Source organism: Mustela lutreola, chromosome 2, assembly GCF_030435805.1.
Source record: "Mustela lutreola isolate mMusLut2 chromosome 2, mMusLut2.pri, whole genome shotgun sequence".
Lineage (NCBI taxonomy): Eukaryota > Metazoa > Chordata > Mammalia > Carnivora > Mustelidae > Mustela > Mustela lutreola.
In genome coordinates this window covers 213,073,027-213,094,977 of record NC_081291.1, presented here as the reverse complement: position 1 = coordinate 213,094,977, position 21,951 = coordinate 213,073,027, and the positions used below count along the sequence as shown (strand labels likewise).

Here is a 21,951-nt window from a genome sequence, read left to right as displayed (position 1 = left end):
CAAAGTTCTGTCAATCTCACGAGGGCCTTTTTACCTCTTTTAGAGGCTGGTCCTCCAAAAGGACCTTTTGATTACAAAAAACTTCCAAAGTATAGAAGATGTGAGAGAATGTCACAATAGACGGGCATATTCCCACCACCCAGATTCTCCAATCCTTGACATTGTGAACAAGGGCCACTTTGAAAGGGGGTTGTCTTCCCCACCACGGAAGGAGGACGAGGGCAGCTGCTTTGGAGACTCAGCCATGGGAAGGACATGGCGGAGCACACAGAGATCTAGAAGGGATGTGTCCGAGTGAGGCAGGAGTTGCCATGACTTCCTGACTTCCCGGGGAGACGCCGGTCGGCGTGCAAAGTTGGGGTCTGCTTTGGGTCTTCGTGATCACGAGTATGTGTGCGACAGTGTCTATGCATGTGACAGTATACACAGGTGTGCTATCGTGTATGTACGAGCGACTGTGCGTACCCTATAAGTGTGTGGTGATGTGTAGGTGTGTCTGAGCGTGAACGTGTGTTTGAACACCCAGTATGGGGCAAGAGCCAGAGGGGCCTTTCAGGGGTGTCCGCGCCCCAGCAAGGAAAGGGTTAAAGACGCAAAGCTGGATATTTGCTGAGAGGATCTCCTGCTTTCTCTGCAAGTAAGCACTGGAGACCACACACGACACACGTGTGACCCGAAGCCTCACCGACCCCCGGCACCCTGGCTGCCAATGGGAAGCTGCTGGGCTCCAGAGGCAGAAACCCACAGAGAACAAAAGGCAAAAAACCCAAAAAAGATGTGTTGGGATGGCCATGTATATAATTCTTTAGTGAAACGCTGTTGCTTTCTTTTCAACAAGTTTTTTCAAGGATTCCTGGGAGCCTCTAACCCTGCCGTTGCCTGTGACCTCTCTCGGGCTGACCCGCCATGCCCCTAAGTGTGACCTGCGCCCCAGAAAGCCGTTCCTTTTGTCTGGCAATGGGTTGATCACAAAACTAACATGCGTTACAGGTGATACAAGTCACCAGAGAGAGAAAGGCGAGAATCAGAGTGGAGGAGGCTGCTCCCCCCCAGAGACCTTTCCAAATTCTTTCTCCTTGAGGAAGAGACACTGGGTACGGAGCCCCTGCTTTAGTGAAAGCAAAGAGGCGAGTTCATAGAGATCTGGAACCAGGGGCCTGGGGGCAGCTGTGTCCTCTCGTGAGAGCAAGGGGTCCCGCAGCTGGCGGTGGGCTTCCTCTGAAAAGGAGAAGTGGCTCTTCGTTTGGGGGGAAAGCAATTATAGCCTCTTGCCACCCCTGATAGCTGTAGCACGGTACAACTGGGGTTTCCACACCAAGAAGGATTTTTTAAACTCAGGGGTTTGTAAGAATGCATGTGGATATATGGGTGCACACACACACACACACACACACACACAAATACACATAAACTTACAAAAACAGGTAGGACATCTCTATTAACAAGTCTCTAAGCGGGACTACCACCCTCTGGCAGAGATCCCCTGTGAAGGCTGTGACTGAAACAGGGAAGCCACACCCAAAACGCACTGTGCCCCTCAGACGTTACTTACTAGGCTGGCATTTAAAGGAGACCAGGAGGTATTTACTGCTTCCTGGACAAAGGTCAGGTCCGAAAACACGGCTATTGACCAGGAGGTGGCAGGCCCGCTGGTTCTGGCATTCATCCAGCACCTTCTAAAAGGAGGGGGTAGAAAAGGGATAGGCTTGAAAACCACACACAGTGTCTGGGAGATCCCACCCCCGGGCGGCTCTCGGCTCCGTCTGTCCGGCCTGGGTGTCCACCCAAAGAACCTTCGAGCTGCGCGGAGCTGGGTCTAAGCCGAGAGCTTGCCTACGGGCATGATCAGGTCTGCTCCCCGTCTCCCTGTCCTTCCCAGAACAAGACACCTGACCCACCCGTGGCAGACCCCATCAGAAGACCAGCCCCCCCCATCTGTCTCCACTGGAAGTGCTGTGCACGGTTTCGGCAAAAGTGCCGCATCACGGAGATCCCAGGAAACGTGGGCAGGATCTGAGAAGCTCAGTGAGCGGGTGAGATGGGCCTCGGAGGTCCCCCCCCGCCCCAGGAGGGCTGCGAGAGCGCTGTGGGGGTCAGGAATCACAGCCAGAGCTCTCCAGCCGCAGGAAACAGCCGGGCACAGACCACAGAGAACTACTCAGTGTTTGGGGGACACCTTGGAGACCCAACCCAAACACGGGCCAACTGAGAAAAACTGAAAAGCAGATTCCCAGCCTTGCCAACGACAAGGACACAGGCCCCACGTGTTCCCTTTGGAGCGATTTTCTCTGTGGAATGCTCAGGTGTTGCTGGTGAGCATTGGGCTTAGACGTTTTCCCTCAACTGTCTCTTGCTCTCAATTTTTTTCTGGGCAGCTCACTCCTTTGTGAATGAACCTGGTCCAGAGAAGCTCGCCGAGGACCGTTCACGGGGTCCCAGAGGAGCCTAGCACCTCGCTGCCCCTTTTCCATTTCCAAACGGAGCCCACGACAGTCACAGAAGACTTCCACTCGGGGTCTGTTAAAAGGACACCAAGTCCGGCGAACATTTCCCAAGAATTTCCTTATTCCCATTGGACTGAGTTTGGCGCAGTCACGAGGCTGTCTGAGTCGCCGTGCTCTCCTCGTAGCGCATGGCGCAGCTCCGTGGGGAAGGCCGGCCCTACCAGGTAGTCCCTCAAGGGGTCCAGCGGACGTGTATGAAATCAGAAAACACGTCCAGGGGAAACCCTGGGGACCCTCAGACGACGGGACACGTTCTCGTGGCCGAGGGTCATCATGAAATGACTCAGCCCCTGGGGGTCTCCAGTGTCCGTATCACAGCCACAGCGCGGGACTCAAGGCAGGACTGTTCCCGAACTGTGTCCTGGCTAAAAACCGCATTGGGGGGGGGGGGGACCTTCCTGGTGACCTTCAGCCATGAGCCAGATCCGCTGAGGGGCTTCTGGGTGGACGTTGATACCTGTTGTCTCCCACATCGGGCACCCTCCCTCCGAGGGAGAGGAAGCCCCTTGCCACAGCTCCGAGGCCCCAGTCAAAAGACACGACATAGAGGCTCTCTTGATCTCCGGATGAAAGAGCAGCACACGGGGACGCCTCTGGCAGACAAACCTTCTGCACAACATCAGAACCGGGTTCACAAATGCTAACTTGTCTGCTTGGCTCTGGAAACATGCAGAGCCAGGCACCCATGCTGGGCGGGGAGGGCGGCGCCTGTGCGTGGGAGCTCAGGGTGCCAGGAGGTCGCTCCGTCACAGAACAGGCACCCCCGTCCCAGTGCTCGTCTTCTGCACCTGGGCGAGCAGCAGATGGCCCGGGCGCCAGGGCAGGGCGGGCAGGGCGGGCAGGGAAGTTGGGTAAAGACTGGGCACAGGCCACGAGGGCTACAGAATGTGGTGGGGGACACACGGAAAGTAACTTCGTCTCCGGAAACAACATGTGGCCTCTGGGAAGTCACTCAGACACATTCTTTTGGCTACTCAGCAGGTGCCTTTACCAACCACATGACTGCCCAGATACTAAGATGCTTGGAATGGAAGCAACAAGTGGTGGGAGAAATAAAAAAAATCCTTACATTATCATACTCTTTGGGCTTCTCTTTGGGCCTTAAGGAGAGCTACACAGCCTTATGCTAATTCCATTATTCCTTAGTCTTCCTCAACAATTTATTTTCGCCCACATTTCCTGTGGCTGAAAAAAATCAAAGAGCCAGGAGGAGTCTAAAATCTCCACTGAAATATTGGCTCTGACCTCCTCCTATACCAGATCTTTCCCTTAATGCCAACAAGAAAGAAAGAAAGAAAGAGAAAGAGGAGGTTAGGTGCTCTCTGCAAATTCCTGGTACTCTCCAACAGAAGAACAAATCAGCAGAGGCTGCCCAAAGTAGCTTAAAACCCGAATAACATCCTCATCTACAACTGGAGAAGAAGACCATTTTGTGAAGAACGACCGTGACTGAGGTTTCCCTTCCTCCAGTGCTTCTCTGAGAAGTTGATATGACCTTGGCCGTCAGCCTCACGGGGACCTGTGGTTCCCACTAAAGCATCCCCAGCTTTCCCTCTCTGCTGGGGGATCCCCGGGAAGGGTGGTCCCAGAGGTCAAAGCCCAACTGGACCGTACTTGGCTTTACCGCAGTAGGGACTATGCCTCTGGATTAATTCATGCTGCACGTGCGCTAAGGGAGCTCTCCAGGGAGGAGGAATTCCATTGAGACTTGTCTGGTGACGAATCCTTTTGAGAAGCAAATAGCTCACCCGTGAAATTGATGATTCGTATGAACTGAGGTTTTCGTGGATCAGGTTTGCTGTGAGTGAACTATGTGATCACAAGCATCTATACAGAGAAAGAGAGAGAGTGATGGGGAGACGGAGGGCGGGAGGAGGAGAGGGAGGGAGAGAGAACCGTTGCATCATCTTAAAGCATCTACAAAGGGCGGTACCTGCAATGTGGTGGGAGCCACACAGGCCACGTGGTCTTCCCTCTGGGAGGCAGGCTGCTGGGCACTACACATTTGATAATCTTGCCCATAAAATGCCGATTGGACACTTATCGTAGAATGCCGAGGGCACTGTAGATTCAAATGGTCCCCATCACAGGCGTAGGCGGTGTGGTTTTGCAGGAGTTTGGTTAGATAACCTGGAAAATATTCAGCTGGGTTACTAGAGGCCCAGGAACTCACCCCTCCTTCCCAGCTTTCTGAAAAGGAGGACCTCGGCTCCCCCCAGAGAAGGGGTTGGTCAGTCAGGAAGATGGGGGACGGAGCTTCCTTAGCAGCTCCCAGGGAGAAGACCCCCAAGCGGGCTCGAGGTGAAGCTGAAGGAGAGGGAGCCAATTTTCCCATCTGGGTTGTAAACCTTGGGTCTGGAATGGCCCATAGGAAGGCTCAGAAGTCTCGGTCCCTTTGGGATTGTCCAGGAGCCAAGAAATCCTGAACCATTTCTACGCAGCTGGAAAAAATCCCAAGTGGGTATCCCTTGGACGTGGAGATGCCTGTCCCTGAAGAGATTTGGGTTCTCTGATCTCCCTCTAGCTAGGCCGTGCCTTCCCGGAGGGACAGGATGCCATTTTATTTTGGGGTGATCACTCCTGGGCCCTGGAAAGAAAAGCAAGGCAGGGTGGCCTGCACAAGCTAAGGGCCTGCTCTGAAGGGAGGGGAAGGGGTGGATGGTGGGGCTCTGTCACCGGTTGAACGATGTCCCACCACAAGTTCATGTTCACTGGGAACCTCAGGTGCCCCCTTATTTGGAAATAGGATCCTTGCAGTTGTGATTAGTTAAGATGGGGTCATAATGGAGCAGGCTGGTCCTTGACAGGTGTGATGATGTCCTTACAGGAAGAGAAGAGACAGAGGGAAGACAGCCGTGTAAAGGCTGGAGTCATCTAAAAGCCAAGGAACCCCAGGATTGCTAGCAGCCACCATGAGCTGGAAAAGGCAAGGAAATGTTCTTCTGTAGAACCTCCCGGAGGCAGCCTGGCCCTGGCACACCTTTATCTGAGGCTCCTCACCTCCAGAGCTCTCAGGGAGTGAATTTCCGCTATTTTCAACCATCCCAGCCTGCAGTTCTTTGTTACAGCAGCCCTGAAAAAACCAACACAAGCTCCTCATCCCAGGGTCCCGGGCCACTTCTCATGCAGGCTGGACAAGCTACAGAGCCTTGGGCTGTGAGGAGCTGTGTGCGTGGCCTGGCAGGTTCTGGCGGCATGGACCCCTTCTCAGAAAGGAGGAAGGAAGGTTCATCTGAAATGTAGATTCCTTTCCGCCTTCTCACACCTCATGAGGTCAGTTGCAAGGCAGCTGGGAAGAGAGCCAGGGACTTTCTGGTGAGGTGTGTGGGAGCCAGCTTTGGCAGCCCGTGGCCTCTGAGGGGGCGGAGGGGTTGCCGAGGAAGGCAATTTCAGAACTCCCCTATTCCCACACAGACGGCCTGCGCTGAAGTCCTCCCTGACGAACTTTCAAAATCCTCTCTGACCATGCTTTTCTGCAAAGGGCACCCACTGCAGCTCCCTGACCTTGCCCGGAAGTCACAGTGAAAGGGACTGTGACATCTGCCATAGGATGGTCACACTTGCCCACTTGAAGACGAAGAGTGGGAGTGCCCACTCTACATGTAACCCAGACCCGAGGTCTCTCACCACAACTCCCTTTTTCCTTCCCACCCTTGAAAGAAGGCAAGAAGTCAGCTACCCTGAAGTTGGTTTCCCTGGGAAAAGTGGACCCTAGCTCAAGCAGCAGAACTGACATCAGGCCCTGGGGCTGTAAGTCAGGGTCCTGCTTGTTGGAACGATGTCCTCACTCTCAACGTGCTCCCCGCCAGCCACTGAGAAAGGCTGGGCAGAGACCCCTAGGTGGTCCTATGGCAGGTCAGCAACTTCCTGCAGGACACACGGGCGGACCTTGATAAAGCCATGAGTTGCGAAAGTTCCAGCCTCCTTTATGAGCCACACCAGGAACTCAGAGTCGCCCTGATGCTGCCCCAGGCCAGCACCCACCCCAAAACTCCCCAGGCTGGTACCCCCACCCCTGGACCTCTTCAAACTCATCAGTAAAACTTTCTCGTCCATCCATTACCACATCCTTCACCAGGACCACGCCGGGTGACCTGCCGACTAAGATGTTAAATTAATCCTGGGAGCATGACTTCGGCTTCATGGCTTGTCCAACAGTCTAGTCTACTCTAACTAGATGAAGGAAATGAGAAGGCTGTGGGGGTGTCAGAGGCACAAGACTGAAGGGGCCTGGGTTCCAGATTCAGGGACAAGATTCTCTGAGCTTTCTCCACAATCTGTTACATGAGTGGAAAAGAAACCTGTGCTGTTTGGGCCATTGTTTTTCTTCTATTTGTCATGCAGTCTGTCCCCTGTGAGCAGAACTTGATCTCCCCGGGGTCATTTACATCAAAACAAGACTGAGTGCATTGCAGTGACCTGAGCCCCACTGCGCGCCATACTGGTATTCTGAGAGCGACGTTCTGGAGGCAGAAGCTCACTGCAGAGAACGGCCTCTGGAGGCCTCCCGGGCCCTTCTGCCAGTGTGTCAGTTCTAACACCAGGTACAAAGAAGATAGCCCGCCAGTAAAATCTGCCCTAGAGTCAGTCCAGTTCCTATGTGTTTGTCCAGACAATGGAATATTACTCAACACTAAAACAAAAGTAGCTATGAAGCTGCAAAAAAGACACAGAGGAAATGTCGATGCATATTATTAAGTGAAAGAAGCCAGCCTGAGAAGGCTATAGACTGTACAAGTCCAGCGACATGACATTGCGGAAAAGGCAAAACTACGGTGATGGTGAAAAAAAGGACAGGGGTGGTCAGAGGATTGGGGGAAGGGAGGGATGAGCAGGGGGAGCACAGAGGACTTCAGGGCAAGAGAACTAGTCTGCACAATCCTCTGGGGATGGACACAAGTCATGACACATTGTCAAAACCTACAGAACACACAGCACCAAGAGGGAGCCCACGGTGAACTATGGACTTTGGTCCATGTTATGATGTGTCAATGCAGGTTCATCCATTGTAATACAGCTACCACTCTGATGGGGAATGTTGATAGCAGGGGTGGAGCAGGGGGGCAGGGGGGCAGGGGGGAGGCTGTGCCTGCATAGGGACTACAGGTATTTGGGAATTTTCTGTATCTTCCATTCAATTTTGTCATGCACCTAAAACTATTCGACAAATGAAAGTCTATTTAAAAGAAAAAAAACCACCAGGCTTCCCCAGAAGAGTGTTACCTTTGGGAGGAGAGGGGTTCGTGACAGGGAGGGGACAGGAGGATGAGCTGGCAAAACTTTTTTTTCGATCCGAAGGGTGGATACATGTTTTACTTTGTGAAAGTTCACCTAGCTACACGTTTGTGATAGGTGCACTTTTTGGTGGGTAAATAAAACTGTTTAGAAAAAAACCCTTTACCTACAGTCATCTGACCAAAGCTTTTTAACCAATGAAGAAAGTCCAGACACTGTGCAGCCTATGGAGGATTGATAGGTCAAGGGCAGTGGTGGGAGCATGTTCTACAGCTGATCACATCCACGCCAGGTGTACGCTAGAGTAATGGTGGAAGATGCCCTCATGAAGACGGGCCACTTGCCCTCATACCTCAGGGTGCCTCCCACACCTCATTCTGATTGGCCCACAATGTCAGAAGCTACTAAGACATCAGGAAGAAGGACAAATTGGAACTACCCCTGATTTTCAGCAACACAGACGACATCAAGAGCCTTTTGAGAGACACTTGGGATGCTGAGTCGGGACACTAGCCAGGTTGGAAAATGTTGAAAAGCAAGTAGAAATTGAGGAAATCCCAGATGGCTCTTGAGGTAGACAGAATAGTGCCCTCCCACCGATGTCCCCAGATCCCCATCCCTAGAGCCTAGAAACATGTTTCTTTTCATTGTAAAAGGGACTCTGAGGTGGTGATTAAGTTAGAAATCTGGAAAGGGGGGGGCGCCTGGGTGGCTCAGTGGGTTAAGCCTCTGCCTTCAGCTCAGGTCATGATCTCAGGGTCCTACTTGTAATCTCTGTCTCTCTCCCTCTCTCTCTCTCTCGGTCAAATAAATAAATCAATCTTTTTTTTTTTTTTAAGATTTTATTTATTTATTTGACAGAGAGAAATCACAAGTAGATGGAGAGGCAGGCAGAGAGAGAGAGGGAAGTAGGCTCCCTGCCGAGCAGAGAGCCCGATGCGGGACTCGATCCCAGGACCCCGAGATCATGACCTGAGCCGAAGGCAGCAGCTTAACCCACTGAGCCACCCAGGCGCCCCAATAAATAAATCTTTAAAAAAAAAAAAAAGAAATCTGGGACTCTGAGGTTGTGATTCAGTTAGAAATCTGGAAATGGGAAGGTGATCCTGGAGGATCTGAAAGGCTCCATATAGTTACCAAAGTCCTCCTAAAAAGGTCAAAGTTGATAAAAAGATGTGGCAGTGGAAACAGAGGTGGGAGTGATGCAGCTATGAGCCCAAGAATGTAGGTGGTTTCCAGAAAATGAAAAAGACAAGGGAACCCTGATTTTAGATCTCTGATTTCCAGAGCTGTAAGAAACTAAATCTCTGCTGTTTTGAGCCACCAAGTGTGTGGTGATCTGTCACAGCAGCCCTAGGAAACAGCACAGTTTATACAGACGACTCTTGCGACATCTTGGTAAAGATGAGAAGAGACACGGGGCTAAAGTTATAAGAACTGATGTCTGGGATCAGATTTTTAAGTAACTATGATCGAGTTAAAGCTAGGAGAGACCTAGCTTTGCATCTCTGTGTGTAAATACATATGTAGATGAGCCCTATGTCATTTGTAAATTATATTTGTTACTGTAAGTTGATGTTGAACACATTCAAAAGTGCTCTTAGCAAGATGGTGGTTGCAGTATTGGAGTGTGGGCTCCAAGCTAGGAAATGAGTACTGGGGAGGCCCAAGGGAATCGAGGTGTGCTGAGACCCAACAAGGTGAGATTGGGTGCAACTACCCCAGCAGGCTGGAGAGGTAAGATCTTGTGCCCCAAGTGATTTCAAGGTGGAGCAGTTGCAGAAAATGGAAATGTCCAAGAGATGGCCATGGAAGAGAGTGTGAGAAGTGGATGGAAAGGAAGGTTGCTGGAAATGAGGGCGACCTCTGGAACAGGCATCTCCCTGGATAAAGGCAGGAGCTGGGATGGAGCAGGAGCCGTCCGCCAAGGTTGACCTCTAACAAGAGGCAGATGACAGAAGACCCTCTCCCAATCTTTCAAGTGTGCTGTGAGCACATACTCTTTCCATTGAGTCGGGCAGAGTCAATACATTACTTAGTGTTTTAGTCCACTCAAGCTGCTGTAACAAGTCACCACAGATCAGGTGGCTTATAAACAACGGAGATTCATTTGTCATAGTTCTAGAGGCAGAAAGCCCAAGATCAAGGTACCAGCATGATTGCATTTTAGTTAGGTCCCTCTTCCTGGTTCAGAGCTAGGGCCATCTTGCCTTGTCCTCACATGGCACAGGGGCTAGGGAACTCTGTGGCACATCTTTTATAAGACATTATGGGATGAGGGAATCTCATTCATAAAGACCCCACCCCAATGACCTAATCACCTAATAGCATCATCTTTGGGTGTTAGGATCTCAGCCTACGAACTTTGGAGGGACTCCAAAATTCAGACTAACATTCAGACTCTAGCGCTTAGCACACCTTGGTTTCTTGGCTGGTTCAAATGAGATCCCTTTTAAAGAATGACTATCAGTGTAGCTTCCTGTTCATGGTTCTCTCTCAATCAAACGCTGCATCATGCTGGATCAGTTAAAAATGCTTAATTTCTTATTAGGTTCAGCCAGGGCTCTGGGTCACACTTTATATGTGTGGGTCAGTATTTCCTGCCCTGAAGGACGGCAGAAGAGCAAACTGATAAGAAATCAGTCCTTAAAGCCTGGTTTGGGCTGGAAATGCTCTGTGGATCCCTTTTAAAAAAAAAATTTCATTCATTCATTCATTCATTCATTCTGTGGATCCTTGTTAGCGTCACATGGTTGAGGGGCCATGGTGCAACTTATGTTTAACTCCAAGATCCTCTCCTGATGAATCCCCACTCTGTGTACCAGCAGAATTTCCCACAGCAATGGCTATGGCTAGGACTTTCCTCAAAGATCATCTTGAAAGGCCTGGTTGGATTGGGCAGATCTTAGAATAGTTTAGATAAAGGCTTTATGTTTTCCTTTTTTAAAATGTATATGGATAGGGGCACCTGGGTGGCTCAGTGGGTTAAAGCCTCTGCCTTCAGCTCAGGTCATGATCCCAGGGTCCTGAGATCGAGCCCCACATCGGGCTCTCTGCTCAGCAGGGAGCCTGCTTCCTCCTTTCTGCCTGCCTCTCTGCCTACTTGTGATCTCTGTCTGTCAAATAAATAATAAATAAATAAATAAAATGTGGATGGATATTTCATGTGGAAGGAGTCTTCCTAAGAGTGACAGCAGCTCTCCTCTGTCTTCAGAAAGACAAGGGGAAGTCGCTCTTAAGATTCTCGTCCCCATCACCTTTACAAGGAAAACCCATTTATCCAGAAATATTCCAGTGACCTGAGAATGACCAGAATGTAAATGACTGATTTTCAAGGAATCATGGATGTGTCTCCCGAAGTGTTCTACAAGAGGAAGAAACATTATGCAGGGGAGAAAGGAGATGTTATAGCAAAATGAGCTTGGGGTGTATGGGTTAAAACAAGGCAAACACAGTTCTTTCCCTGTAGGACTTTGGATACGCCAATGTGTACAGCAGCTGTCAAACATCAAAAACGAGAGGTAGATTCCCTGACTCATAATTGACCAGCCCTCCCTTCTTATTCTTTTGCATGAATCATCTGAGTGTTATTGTTAAGCACATCATTCTTTTTTTAAGATTTATTTATTTGAAAGAGAGCACAGCAGGAGGGGAAGAGGGAGAGGGAGGGAGAGAATCCCAAGCAGACTCCACACTGAGCATGGATCCTGATGTGGGGCTCGATCTTACGACCCTGAGTTCATGGCCCTGAGGTCACAACCTGAGCCAAAAACCAACTGTCAGGTGTTTAACTGACTGCACCACCCAGGCTTCCTCAAGCACATCATTCTTTTTTTTTTTTTTTAAAGATTTTATTTATTTGTCAGAGACAGAGGGAGAGAGAGCGAGCGAGCACAGGCAGACAGAGAGGCAGGCAGAGGCAGAGGGAGAAGCAGGCTCCCTGCTGAGCAAGGAGCCCGATGTGGGACTCGATCCCAGGACCCTGGGATCATGACCTGAGCTGAAGGCAGCTGCTTAACCAACTGAGCCACCCAGCCAAGCACATCATTCTTAAGGAAACAGAGTTTCATATACCACAGTCAGTGCTGACAGCTGCATTTAAGTTGCATGATTTCAGAAGGCACTTCAGAATCCCATATGGTTTCAGAATCATCCTGCAGGGTTGGGGGACAGGGGGGAGGGGCTCAGAGCAGAGAAAGAGATGCCCAAGCACAGGGCTCATAGTGGGATTAAGGTGTGTGACTGCCACCCCCTCTCAGCATTGGTGTCCTCGTGTTTTATGGTGACAATCAAATGATATAACGGCCCAGCATTTTTATCAGCCATAACCCACAGCACCAGCTGAGGGGATTGTTATTGTGCTGCAAACATTGAAGAACACAAATTTACACAGAACTCTTTGGTGGCTTGCAAATCAAACCGTATTCCCTGTCAGCCTTGTCTGCTCTGAGCAGTGATGGTAAGACAATCAATTCAGAGACAAGTACATAGCCCAGTAGCTACCCTCATGGTCCAGAAATGTCACTGCTCAGCTTGAGGAGAAAGGAAAATCCTTCCTTCCCTTACTTTCTACCTCTTCCTCTCTTCTTCTTCTCTCTTTCCTTTTTCAAAATAATTAAGGTTTATGGGACACCTGGCTGGCTCGGTCAGTGGAGCATGAGATTCTTGATCTCGTGGCTCAAAGCCCGAGCCCCACATGAGGTGTAAAGATTACTCAAAAACAAAACCTTTAAAGAATAATTAAGGTTTACAATATTACTAAGATTTAGAACAGGCCAAAGAAGCTGCAAATTCTTCCTCCTTTCCTTTCTGAAGTCAGAGCCCTTCCGCGAGAGTCCAGGTTTCCCAGGGGCTGATGCTGAGTCACTCTAAGCACAGGATACAAGTACATCAGTTGCTGGCCCAACATCCGTATGCTAAAGTCCCCTAATCACGAGAGGCCAATTTCCCCATCTTCCTTCTGGGAAGAGGGTAGAATTCAATTCTGCTGGCCCTGCTACCTCCCTCCACTTGCTTAATAGAGCAGAACCCTCCAATCCATTAATGCTTTAGATAAGAGACAACACCCTTTTATTCACAAATATTCAAAGGTGTTTCTACATGTTTGAAGTTCTTTCCCAGAAAAGTTTTTTTTTTTTTTTCTTTTGTGTTTGTGAGTGTGTTTAGAGAATTGGCAAAAGCAGGAACAAGGGGGCAGTCCACGAGGCTTTAGGGCAGTGAGTCAGAGTCTTGAAGAGTGCAGGAAAGGCCCCACAATGGATGAAGGGCTCATGACTGGGCACCACACACCCAAGAGCATTAAGATCAAAAAGTAAAGTCACTTTAATTCGTTTCTCTAGGCCCAGGTTTGCACAGGAAAGTTGAACCTGGAGGTTAATTATGAAGACAACAAGAGCCATCAGTGTGTGTCTTGGGTGTTTGAGGGGGAATCACAAAGGCTAGGGACCTCCAAAGGTAGCTCTCTGAACTTAAGTGATGAGCTTAGATCCTGGTCCCAAAAGAGAATAGAGCAGGACAGAAGGTGAACTGAGGGTCTAGATGGGGTAGGGACCATATATTTTCTCCTGAGCATGGGGGAGGGGCATATTTCCCACTCGCACTTACCATCGTGTGGGCCAGTGGAACGTTCTGGCCAATGGAAAGGCGGCAGAAGTGATGTTTGTCACTTTCAGATCTGGCCCTTGAGATTGTGTGACCTCTACTCCCTCTCTCCCCATCTGCTGTCACATATGGAAGACAGAAGGGACAAGGACAGCTCTGAGGACCCAGAAAAGATGGGGGAGGCACAAGATGGAAGGCATCGGGTCCCTGAATGACCGCATGGAGCATAGCCTTCCCCTTTTTCCAATTACACTGGAGCACAGCACGAGTAAGAACTAACCCTTTATTTCGTTAGTCCCCTAAGATTTGGAAATTGTTTATTTTAGCAGCTAGACTACTTGGTCTCATACTCCAGCATTTTCTCAATTGGTATTATGTTAAGTAGAAAGCTGGCAGGACTTTGAGAAGTACCAAAAACTTTCATTGGCTTGTGATGTGTATTGTTGACAACATTCCGCACGGCCTCCAGTTCTCATCTGGGAAGTCATCTGAGTTAAGACCTTGCTACAATCAAAATGAGTTAAATTACTAACGAGTTAAAAGGGACTAGAGGTCTCATTAGTTAGTCACCACATCCCACAATGCCATTGACTTTTAAAAACTGCATTAGCAAAAGTGGAGAGAAGAGACTAGTAGGCTTGGATGGAATGCTCTCAGACAGGTAGTATACTTGTTTCTATATACTGATGGGGGTGGGAAAGGGTGTGGGGCTGTGCACACATGGGGTGGTGTGTGTTCTCCACTCCAGAGAGTGCTGGGCCTGGATCAGAAGCTCCAAAGCACAGAGGTGGTGGCCACAGGCTACGACAAGAGGAATTCAGGCTCTGAACCTGCTCACATCAGATGCTTCCTTGAGGATGTTGAGTAGAACCTCTTTAGACCTTAGCTCTAAAACCAGAGAGTTATGCATACTTTAGAGGGTTGATGCCCAAGTAATGAGAGTCAGCATAAGTAGGTCACCTTATATTGTTGTCAACATGTCATTTCTCTTCCCAGAGGAGAGCGTGCATGTACCAGAAGGAAAAGAGACAGACAGTCCAATCTCTGGAAGAGAGACCCCAAAGAAGGCAAAGACAAGGAGTACTCCAAATCCATTTCTTCCCAACTCCATCTTGGTTTGGTCTTGGGACAAAGACATCTGGTAAAAGAGTAGAAAGTGTTTGCTTTCATAGTCTATAAAATTGCCCCCAAGGAGGAGCTCAACAATTGATTCTCATGCCATCAATTACTGGTCCTCAGGTTTCAGGGTGCTGTGGAAGCATTTTTGGCAGAAATGAGTGCAACAATCCCTGAAAAGGGCCAGCTAAGTGCTAATTTGGGTAAATTTGCTGGCTTCTGATAAGCCACTTCTCAGCCTACAAATTCTTGAAATCCAGTCTCTGACAATTTTTTTCTCAACAAAGTGAGCGATTCTCTTTGAGAACAACACTGCTTGGTTTTCTTAAAGCCAACTAAAGTACTATTTTCAAAAACATCGAACCTACAAACTTCCCTTGTTTGCTATTGTTCCAAGAGCATTTAGAGGAATCTCAAATTGTATTGACTAAAATGTTCTCAAATTTCTAATCAAATATGGGAAAAAATTAAATCTGGAAGCTGACTGCGAACTTTTGTTGAGGAAATTGACAATGTTCCCTGGCTCGCTCGGTGACTTTTCTGCTTTGAGAAATAACATCCTGTGTCTTACAGGAGAGCCACATGGCACCCAGTCACCAGCTTCTACATACACAGACACTTTCGCGTTGTCCTGGGACTTGGAATTCTTTTTTCCAATGCTAGTTTCTGGGAGTCACTTACCCAAGTATCTCCTATCTTATTATTTTCTCTCCTAATTCCCCTTTGTTTTCTCTTTCTACACACCTACCCTGTGATTTATCAAGCCCCAGACTTTCCCCTTTAGAATCATATACATATTTTTAAGTGGATTTTTCTGTGTGGAAAGGACCATGACCTAGTCACATTTAAACACATCGATAAAAGCCTCGTGTCTTTGCTTATGTACTCCAACTAACCCACAATAAAGGCACTTGCCTTCAAGTCCTCTCTCTCTCAGCTCCCCACCGGCTTGGTTGAGCTGCTCCCTGGGCACTGCTCCCATGTGGCTCCCTGTGGGGCGCGATGCCTTTTTCCTGGAAGACCCGTGAGTATAATAAACCCTTTAATTTCATATGCCTTCCCAAATATAATTTCCATGACCATGATGGAGTGATCCCTGGAGAACTTACTCCTGAGTTTACAACACAGTAATATACTATATCATATATACATATATGCATACATATGGCATATATAGACAATAATACACATACATATTTATATACATATACACAGAGAGAGAAGGGTACAAATCAACTGATTAAAAATGACTCCAAGCATGCTGTGTTGGACTTGAATTACAATCTTATGATTACATTCACTATTTTATTTTGAACAGGTCTGGTAGGAGCTCCTTCCTGCTTTCCACCAAAGGTTTCACATCCTACAAAAAGGAATGCCTTGTTTGGAAACCAGGAACTAAACCCAGAAGGTTATCCAATGAGCGACCGTCTGGATTAGATTAGCGTGAAGGGAACGGGATGGACCCCCACTGGCCTCAAGCACTGGAGTAGTTTTCCTTTTCTTTGGGGTGCAGAGGAACCCCCAAACTACAGAGCTCCTTGCTGATTAAGGCAGGGGACTGCAGTGCATTTGATAACTTAATGCAACTCTTTAACCAGCACTTGAAACTCAGATATGAAATCTACACTTGATCTTTCCTGCTCCGAATTGGCCAAATTAGCGGCTCTATCCCCAGGGACAACAAAAGGCTCTCAGAAATACTCAGGGAAGCTGACCAACCAGAACGTTCCACACAACCCAGCCCACGGCCGGCCGTGGGGATGGACAGGTGCTGCCTCCCTGCCGCCTGGTAAAGAGTCTTTCAACTTCAGATTGCCTAGCCCCTGTCTGCCCACTGCCGAAATGTGTAGGATGATCAAGGGACGTGGGATCCGTTCAAGGGCAAGGGAAAGACTCCAGGGCACGCATTTTGTGCTTCATTCAGTTAATTGGAAAATTATAGAGTGATTTCACTGCTTGTAATAATGAAACTTTTTTTCCCCCTTACACCTTAGAAGTGATGGTGTTTGGTGAGTAGCGCTGTAAACCTCAGAAAGCCATTTGGAAGGTTGTAACGATTAGATGTAGAAGCAAAACAGGTTTGCTGTTTGGGTTGGTTGGTGAATGGGTTTGGTTCCCTGGAACAAAACCAGAGCAGGCAAGTTTCTAAAAGTTGAAACCAACGTAAACAGCGTATCTCAGACGCTGCGTTTGGGAACAGGCTGGGTGACCCCTCTGCCCCTCACAGCCTCCTCACTGGACCAGTGGAGGATCTCAGACAGATCGTTTGGCTTCCCCTTTCTTTCACCTTAGAATCAGGGGAGGTAACCATATTTCTCCCTTTGTATTTCACAGACACAGGGAGGCTGGACAATTGCAAAGAAATACGGGCGCCCACACAGTAATTGGGCTCGCCTGGCCTTGCTCTTGGTATTTATCCTTAATTGAGTCCCTGGCACGCTCCCCCTCCACTCCCCCTCCCTGGGGCAGGTTTAAAACCTCCCCAGCAGGCTCCAGCACCAGACCGCCCTGGGGGCCCACACTTCCTTAATTCCACCAGGAGCTGCTTATTCACTCTTCTGTCTCCCTCCTTTGCATATATTTTTTTTCTGACTGTCCTCATCTTGGTATGCTTTGCTCTTCTTAATCTGTTACCTAATTTTGTAAACAATCATTTAGGCACCTGCTGAGTGAGGACACCTCTCACTTGTGAGCCCCATCTGGTCTCCTTTATTCTCTACCCACCCCCAGAGTCCTTCCCTAGTTGTTGGCTCCTAGCCGTCTTCTGGATGGTTAGGTTGAAGACAAATCTGACTCTGGTCTGTGGTATAGGCAGCCGATCCTCATTATTCACAGATTCCATATTTGCAAATTCACCTACACACTAACATTTATTTGTAACTCCCAGAATAACAGTTGCAGCGCTTCCCCAGCTCAAAACATTTTTGTCCCCAACAGGCACCATCCCAGCTGAGGAAGCACGAGGTGACACTTTGCCTTCTGGGTTTAGTTCTCTTATCAAAAACAAGTGTCCTAGGGGCACCTGGGTGGCTCAGTGGGTTAAGCCTCTACCTTTGGCTCAGGTCATGATCTTGGGGTCCTGGGATCGAGCCCCGCATCATGCTCTTTGCTCAACAGGGAGCCTGCTTCCCCCTCTCTCTCTGTCTGCCTCTCTGCCTACTTGTGATCTCTGTCAAATAAGTGAACAAAATCTTTAAAACAAAAACAAAAACAAAAAAAACCCACAAGTGTCCTGGGGCACCTGGGTGGCTCAGTCCATTAAACATCTACCTTCAGCTCAGGTCATGATCCCAGGGTCCTGGGATCGAGTTCCGCATCAGGCTCCTTGTTCAGTGGGGGTCTCCTTCCCCCTCTTCCTCTGCCTGCCCCTCTCCCTGCTTTTGCATGCTCTCTCTTTCTCTCACACACACACAAATAAATGAATCAATCTTATACATGAGATACAGTAAATTTGTATATCCACGTGATTGCTAGCCTCCCAAGTGGTTCCTGTTCATGTATAATTCAAACATGCAGAATCACTTTCTGGGATTGCCTTCAGAGCATATCTCAGTGTGGCAGGACTTTGTCTTTGATTTCTAAAAGAATATAATTATATTAATTCCTGCTGTTTTTATAAAAATCTTCAACCTTTTAAAAAAAAAAAATCCTTGTCATCTCCTGGCTCTTATGACCCTGATACCGGCTCTCAGAGATGGCAGGGAGGTGTTTTTTTTTTCTGGCTGTGCAAAGAGGTGGCACAGCCAGCTGGTAATGGGGCCAGAATAAGGCTTCACTCCAATTCCTGGTCCGGAATCTCTTCTCCGGGTCCAAGGGACTCCCCACTAAACCTGAATCCAGGACTCTGAATGAAGGAAGAACTGCTTGCCACTTCTCCCTCTACACTTTGTTGTAATATTATGCTTAATGCTGGGGTAGAGGAAGCACAGGGAGTGTTTAAAACACCGGGGGCAGAAAGAGGGGCAATAAAACCAGCAGGTGACAGAAGGCTTCCAAGTGGGAGGTGACACCTGCAGAGAGAGCAGGAACCAACCAAGTGAACATAAGCCTCAGGCACCAGGGGCAGATGTGCGAAGGCTCAGAGGGCTTGTGGAGACATTCTGCACAGCTGACCAGCGACCAGTGTGCAGGGTATGAGGTCAAGGGCAAAGTTTGGAGAAGGAAGCGGTGCCTTGCTAATGAGTCTGAACTTCCACCTAAAGGCAGACGGGAGCTACTGAGGACTTGGATGCAAAGGAGTGATGCTGGTCAGATCTATAGTTCAGAGAAATCCTTCTAGAAGTCTGTGCTAGATGGATTGGAGAGACCCATGATGAAATTAGGGTGGTTGCAATCCTGCCGGGGAGCATTAATGCAAATCTTGGAGATGGGGTGAGAACAGCTGAGACCAGAGTCAACATCACGGGTGCACGACCGGAGCATTGCGTACAGCCCCACGCTCAGAAGGGCTCCCCACTTGGTTTAACACTCCGCTGTCACCATCTTGAAATTCTTCATAATTTAACCTTTGAACTTGTGTTTTGTAAGCGAAGCTTCATAGGGCAATGGGGCACGTGCGTGGGCAAAGGAGCCACACTATGAGCTGCCACGTGCCTTTGTGCCTCATTCTCGTGGTGATTGAAATGCCCTGAGCATAGAATTCTGGTGAACCCACGATGGTGATGCACCCAGGAAACCCAAGGGGAGCATCAGAAAGGCATACGCCACCTAGGACGGTAAACAGAGATGCGGACGGCAAGCAGGGAGCCACCACAGCATCGGCGAGAATCAGAATTGGCTTTGAACCAAGAACGAGGCAAGGGCGCTGGGAGAATGAGGACTGGCCAGGGAGCCCTGTCACATGCATCCTTCTTTGTGTTACCTCCTGTGTGAGCTCACCGCCTGTGCTGGAAATGAGAGGGGGAAGGGCCGGGAAAGTAGGGAGGCCTTTCAATCCTTCCTCTGCATCCATATGACAAAGGTAGAGAGTGGTAATGACTGTGCAGTGCATGAGCGCGGTAGGAGTTGGGTCATTTCTGTAATCCCATAGATACTCTCAGTGCTCCTAGATCTGTGCTTAAAACTGGCATCACCTGCGGCACCTAGGGGGCTCAGATGGTTGAGTGTCTGACTCTCGGTTTCGGCTCAGATCACGATCGAGCCCCATATCGGGCTCCACGCTCAGTGCAGAGTCTGCTGGAGACGCCCTCTCTCCCTCTACCCCTCTCCACCTAGCTGTCTCTCTAAAAATACATAAAAAAACCTTTTTAAAAAACCTCCCTCACCCCACATGAAGATGAACAGCAAATCCATACTAATAACTTCAAATGCTCATTTTCTTTCCTCAGGACAGCGTGGAGAGCAAATACAAACACCATGACAAGTTAGGAGAGAGACCACAGAAGGAAGGAGAAGACTTCCTCTTTCAGTGCCTTTAGCACATCCGCCCTGATTTCTGAGCAAGGGGCCCCCGTGTTCATTTTGCACCAGGCCCTGCAAATTATGCAGCTTGTCCAGACTGAAACGACAGTGATTTTGGTCCTAGATTGAGTGGGGGCAGGTGACAAGGAAAGAGGAGCCTGGGGGGGGGGGTGTGGCATGAGGGACAGGGAAGACATGACGATGAGTCCAGGCTTGGAACTGGTGGTACGTCCATCCGGGAAACTCAGCTCTGGAATGCAGGCTCTGCGGGTCTTTCCGCAGCACCCGTGGGCATCCGGCCGAGGGCCCCGGAGCGGACACTCCTGGAGGGTCCCTGGAGGTGGTGGCTGACGCCACAGGTAATGGCTGGTAGAAGAACCGTGGGCAGGGGCCAGTGGTTGGGGGTGGGGGGAAGGCGGCACGCAGACATTCAAGAATTCAAGAGGTGAGGCAACAAAGAAGGCTCCAGAAAGGAGTCTGACAGAAAGGGCCACAGAAGGAAGGGAAAGGCTCAGGGTGGCTGTGGGGGAGGGGCAAATATTAGAGAGTTGACCCAAGTGGGGTTCTGTTAGCTCAAGTGGCTGTGAGCCAAGTGCCCAGTCTCTCCTTGCCTCAGGAGGGCACATATACAATGAGGGTCATGAGAAGTGATCCCAGAAGTGATCGCTTATGAGGAGTGCTCAGTAAGTGCTCCCAGCTTCTAGTCCTTCCTCGACCTGTGGGGGGCATCACTGTAACCTTCACATGGGATTCTCCTTGCTCATGTCTCTATCTCTGGATTTCCTCTTTCCAAGGACACTGGTCATATTAGATCGCCTCCCCCCCACCCCCATAACCTTGTCTTAACTCCATTACTTCCACAAAGACTCTCTACCAGGGAGGTCCCGTTCTGAGGTAGCAGGGTTAGGACTCGGACACATCTTCCCAGGGGCAGGGGCGAGAGGACATGATTCAGCCCCCGAGTGCTCTCCCCAGAGTCAACGCTACACAAACATTCTCCTTTACCATAATTGCTTCCATTCGTTCTTGTTCTATTCAAAGTTATGAGGAAGAGACCAACGAGGGGCAGCTTGAGTTTGGGGAACCCACACGTGTTGTGGCCACGATCTCCATGACAACGTGACGTCTCTGGAGCAGCACGCAGCTGCCCGGGGAAGGTAAATATGTGAAACAAGGAGGGGGAACAAAGAAAAAGGAACGACACATTCTGGTAATGAGCCAAAGACAACCCTGGGCAGAAACACTCACAACAAAGCAGAGAGGGAAGGTCACTCACTGTCGTGGCTCACCCAGCGCTGCCCAGGGGGACAGGGACATAGGTGGACAGAAATAAACACCAGCCCCTCTCGACTTCAGGGGATACACTGTTCTCTACAGGTGCATAGAAAGAAAACCAGATTTTGATAATTTATTTAAATAAATAATAGGTGTTATCTGCGGAGTAAAAAGGTCTTCTGAGCCAGCTGCCAAGTGAAGCACTTCTACTAACCAAGTGCTGATGTTCTTAGAAGCGGTGAGAGTCCCCGCATCTGATCTCGAGATAAGCAACAGGTAGTAACAGAGTGAGTCACTGGAGGTGTCAAGCTGGGTATCACCTTCCTAGAAGGTATTTCTAGGACGAATCATCGACCCCAAAGGAAAAGACAGATGGAGCCGGAGGTGAGTCAAAGCTTAGAAAGCGAGTGAGCGGCACTCTGACGTCGGCAGGGGTTTGGGAAGGGAATCGTGGAAGTCATCTGTGGGGCAACAGGGCGGCTCTCAGCAAAGCCAGGGGCAAGCAGTCTCTCCTCTGTGCCTCCCTCCCTAATCCAAACCCCCCTCCCTGCTCCATGCTGTCCTATCGCCTCATCCCAACGCCAGGAGCCACACCGCCTTCTCTAGAGCTCTTCCCCTTGGCAAAGCTCCAGGTTCCAGAACCTTTCCGTCTTCCCCTTCTCCTGCTCTAAGACCTGCTTATCCTGCACGGAAGACCCCCACAGCTTTGCTAGACACACTGCCTATGGAAAGATCCAGGAACCCGTGTGAGTATGGCTGACGCGGGCATGTGTAATCTACAAGAGCGCCACGCCCACCTCCACCGGACATCAAAGCT

The 21,951-nt window shown here is 49.4% G+C and overlaps 1 protein-coding gene across 2 annotated transcripts in view; it reads right to left on the bottom strand.

Annotated features, from left to right (window-relative positions):
* Positions 1-21,951, bottom strand: part of EVA1C (eva-1 homolog C) — a 68,956-nt gene that overhangs the window by 31,428 nt on the left and 15,577 nt on the right. The window contains exons 2-3 of one of the 2 annotated variants that reach the window (XM_059164589.1): positions 4,438-4,634; positions 1,553-1,676 (exon numbers count right to left, since the gene is read on the bottom strand). The exons of the other annotated variant lie outside the window; for it this stretch is intronic. Of the exons in view, the coding sequence (XP_059020572.1) occupies positions 1,553-1,676; positions 4,438-4,634 (321 nt within the window). The remainder of the gene's footprint in view (positions 1-1,552; positions 1,677-4,437; positions 4,635-21,951) is intronic. 2 annotated transcript variants of the gene reach the window in all.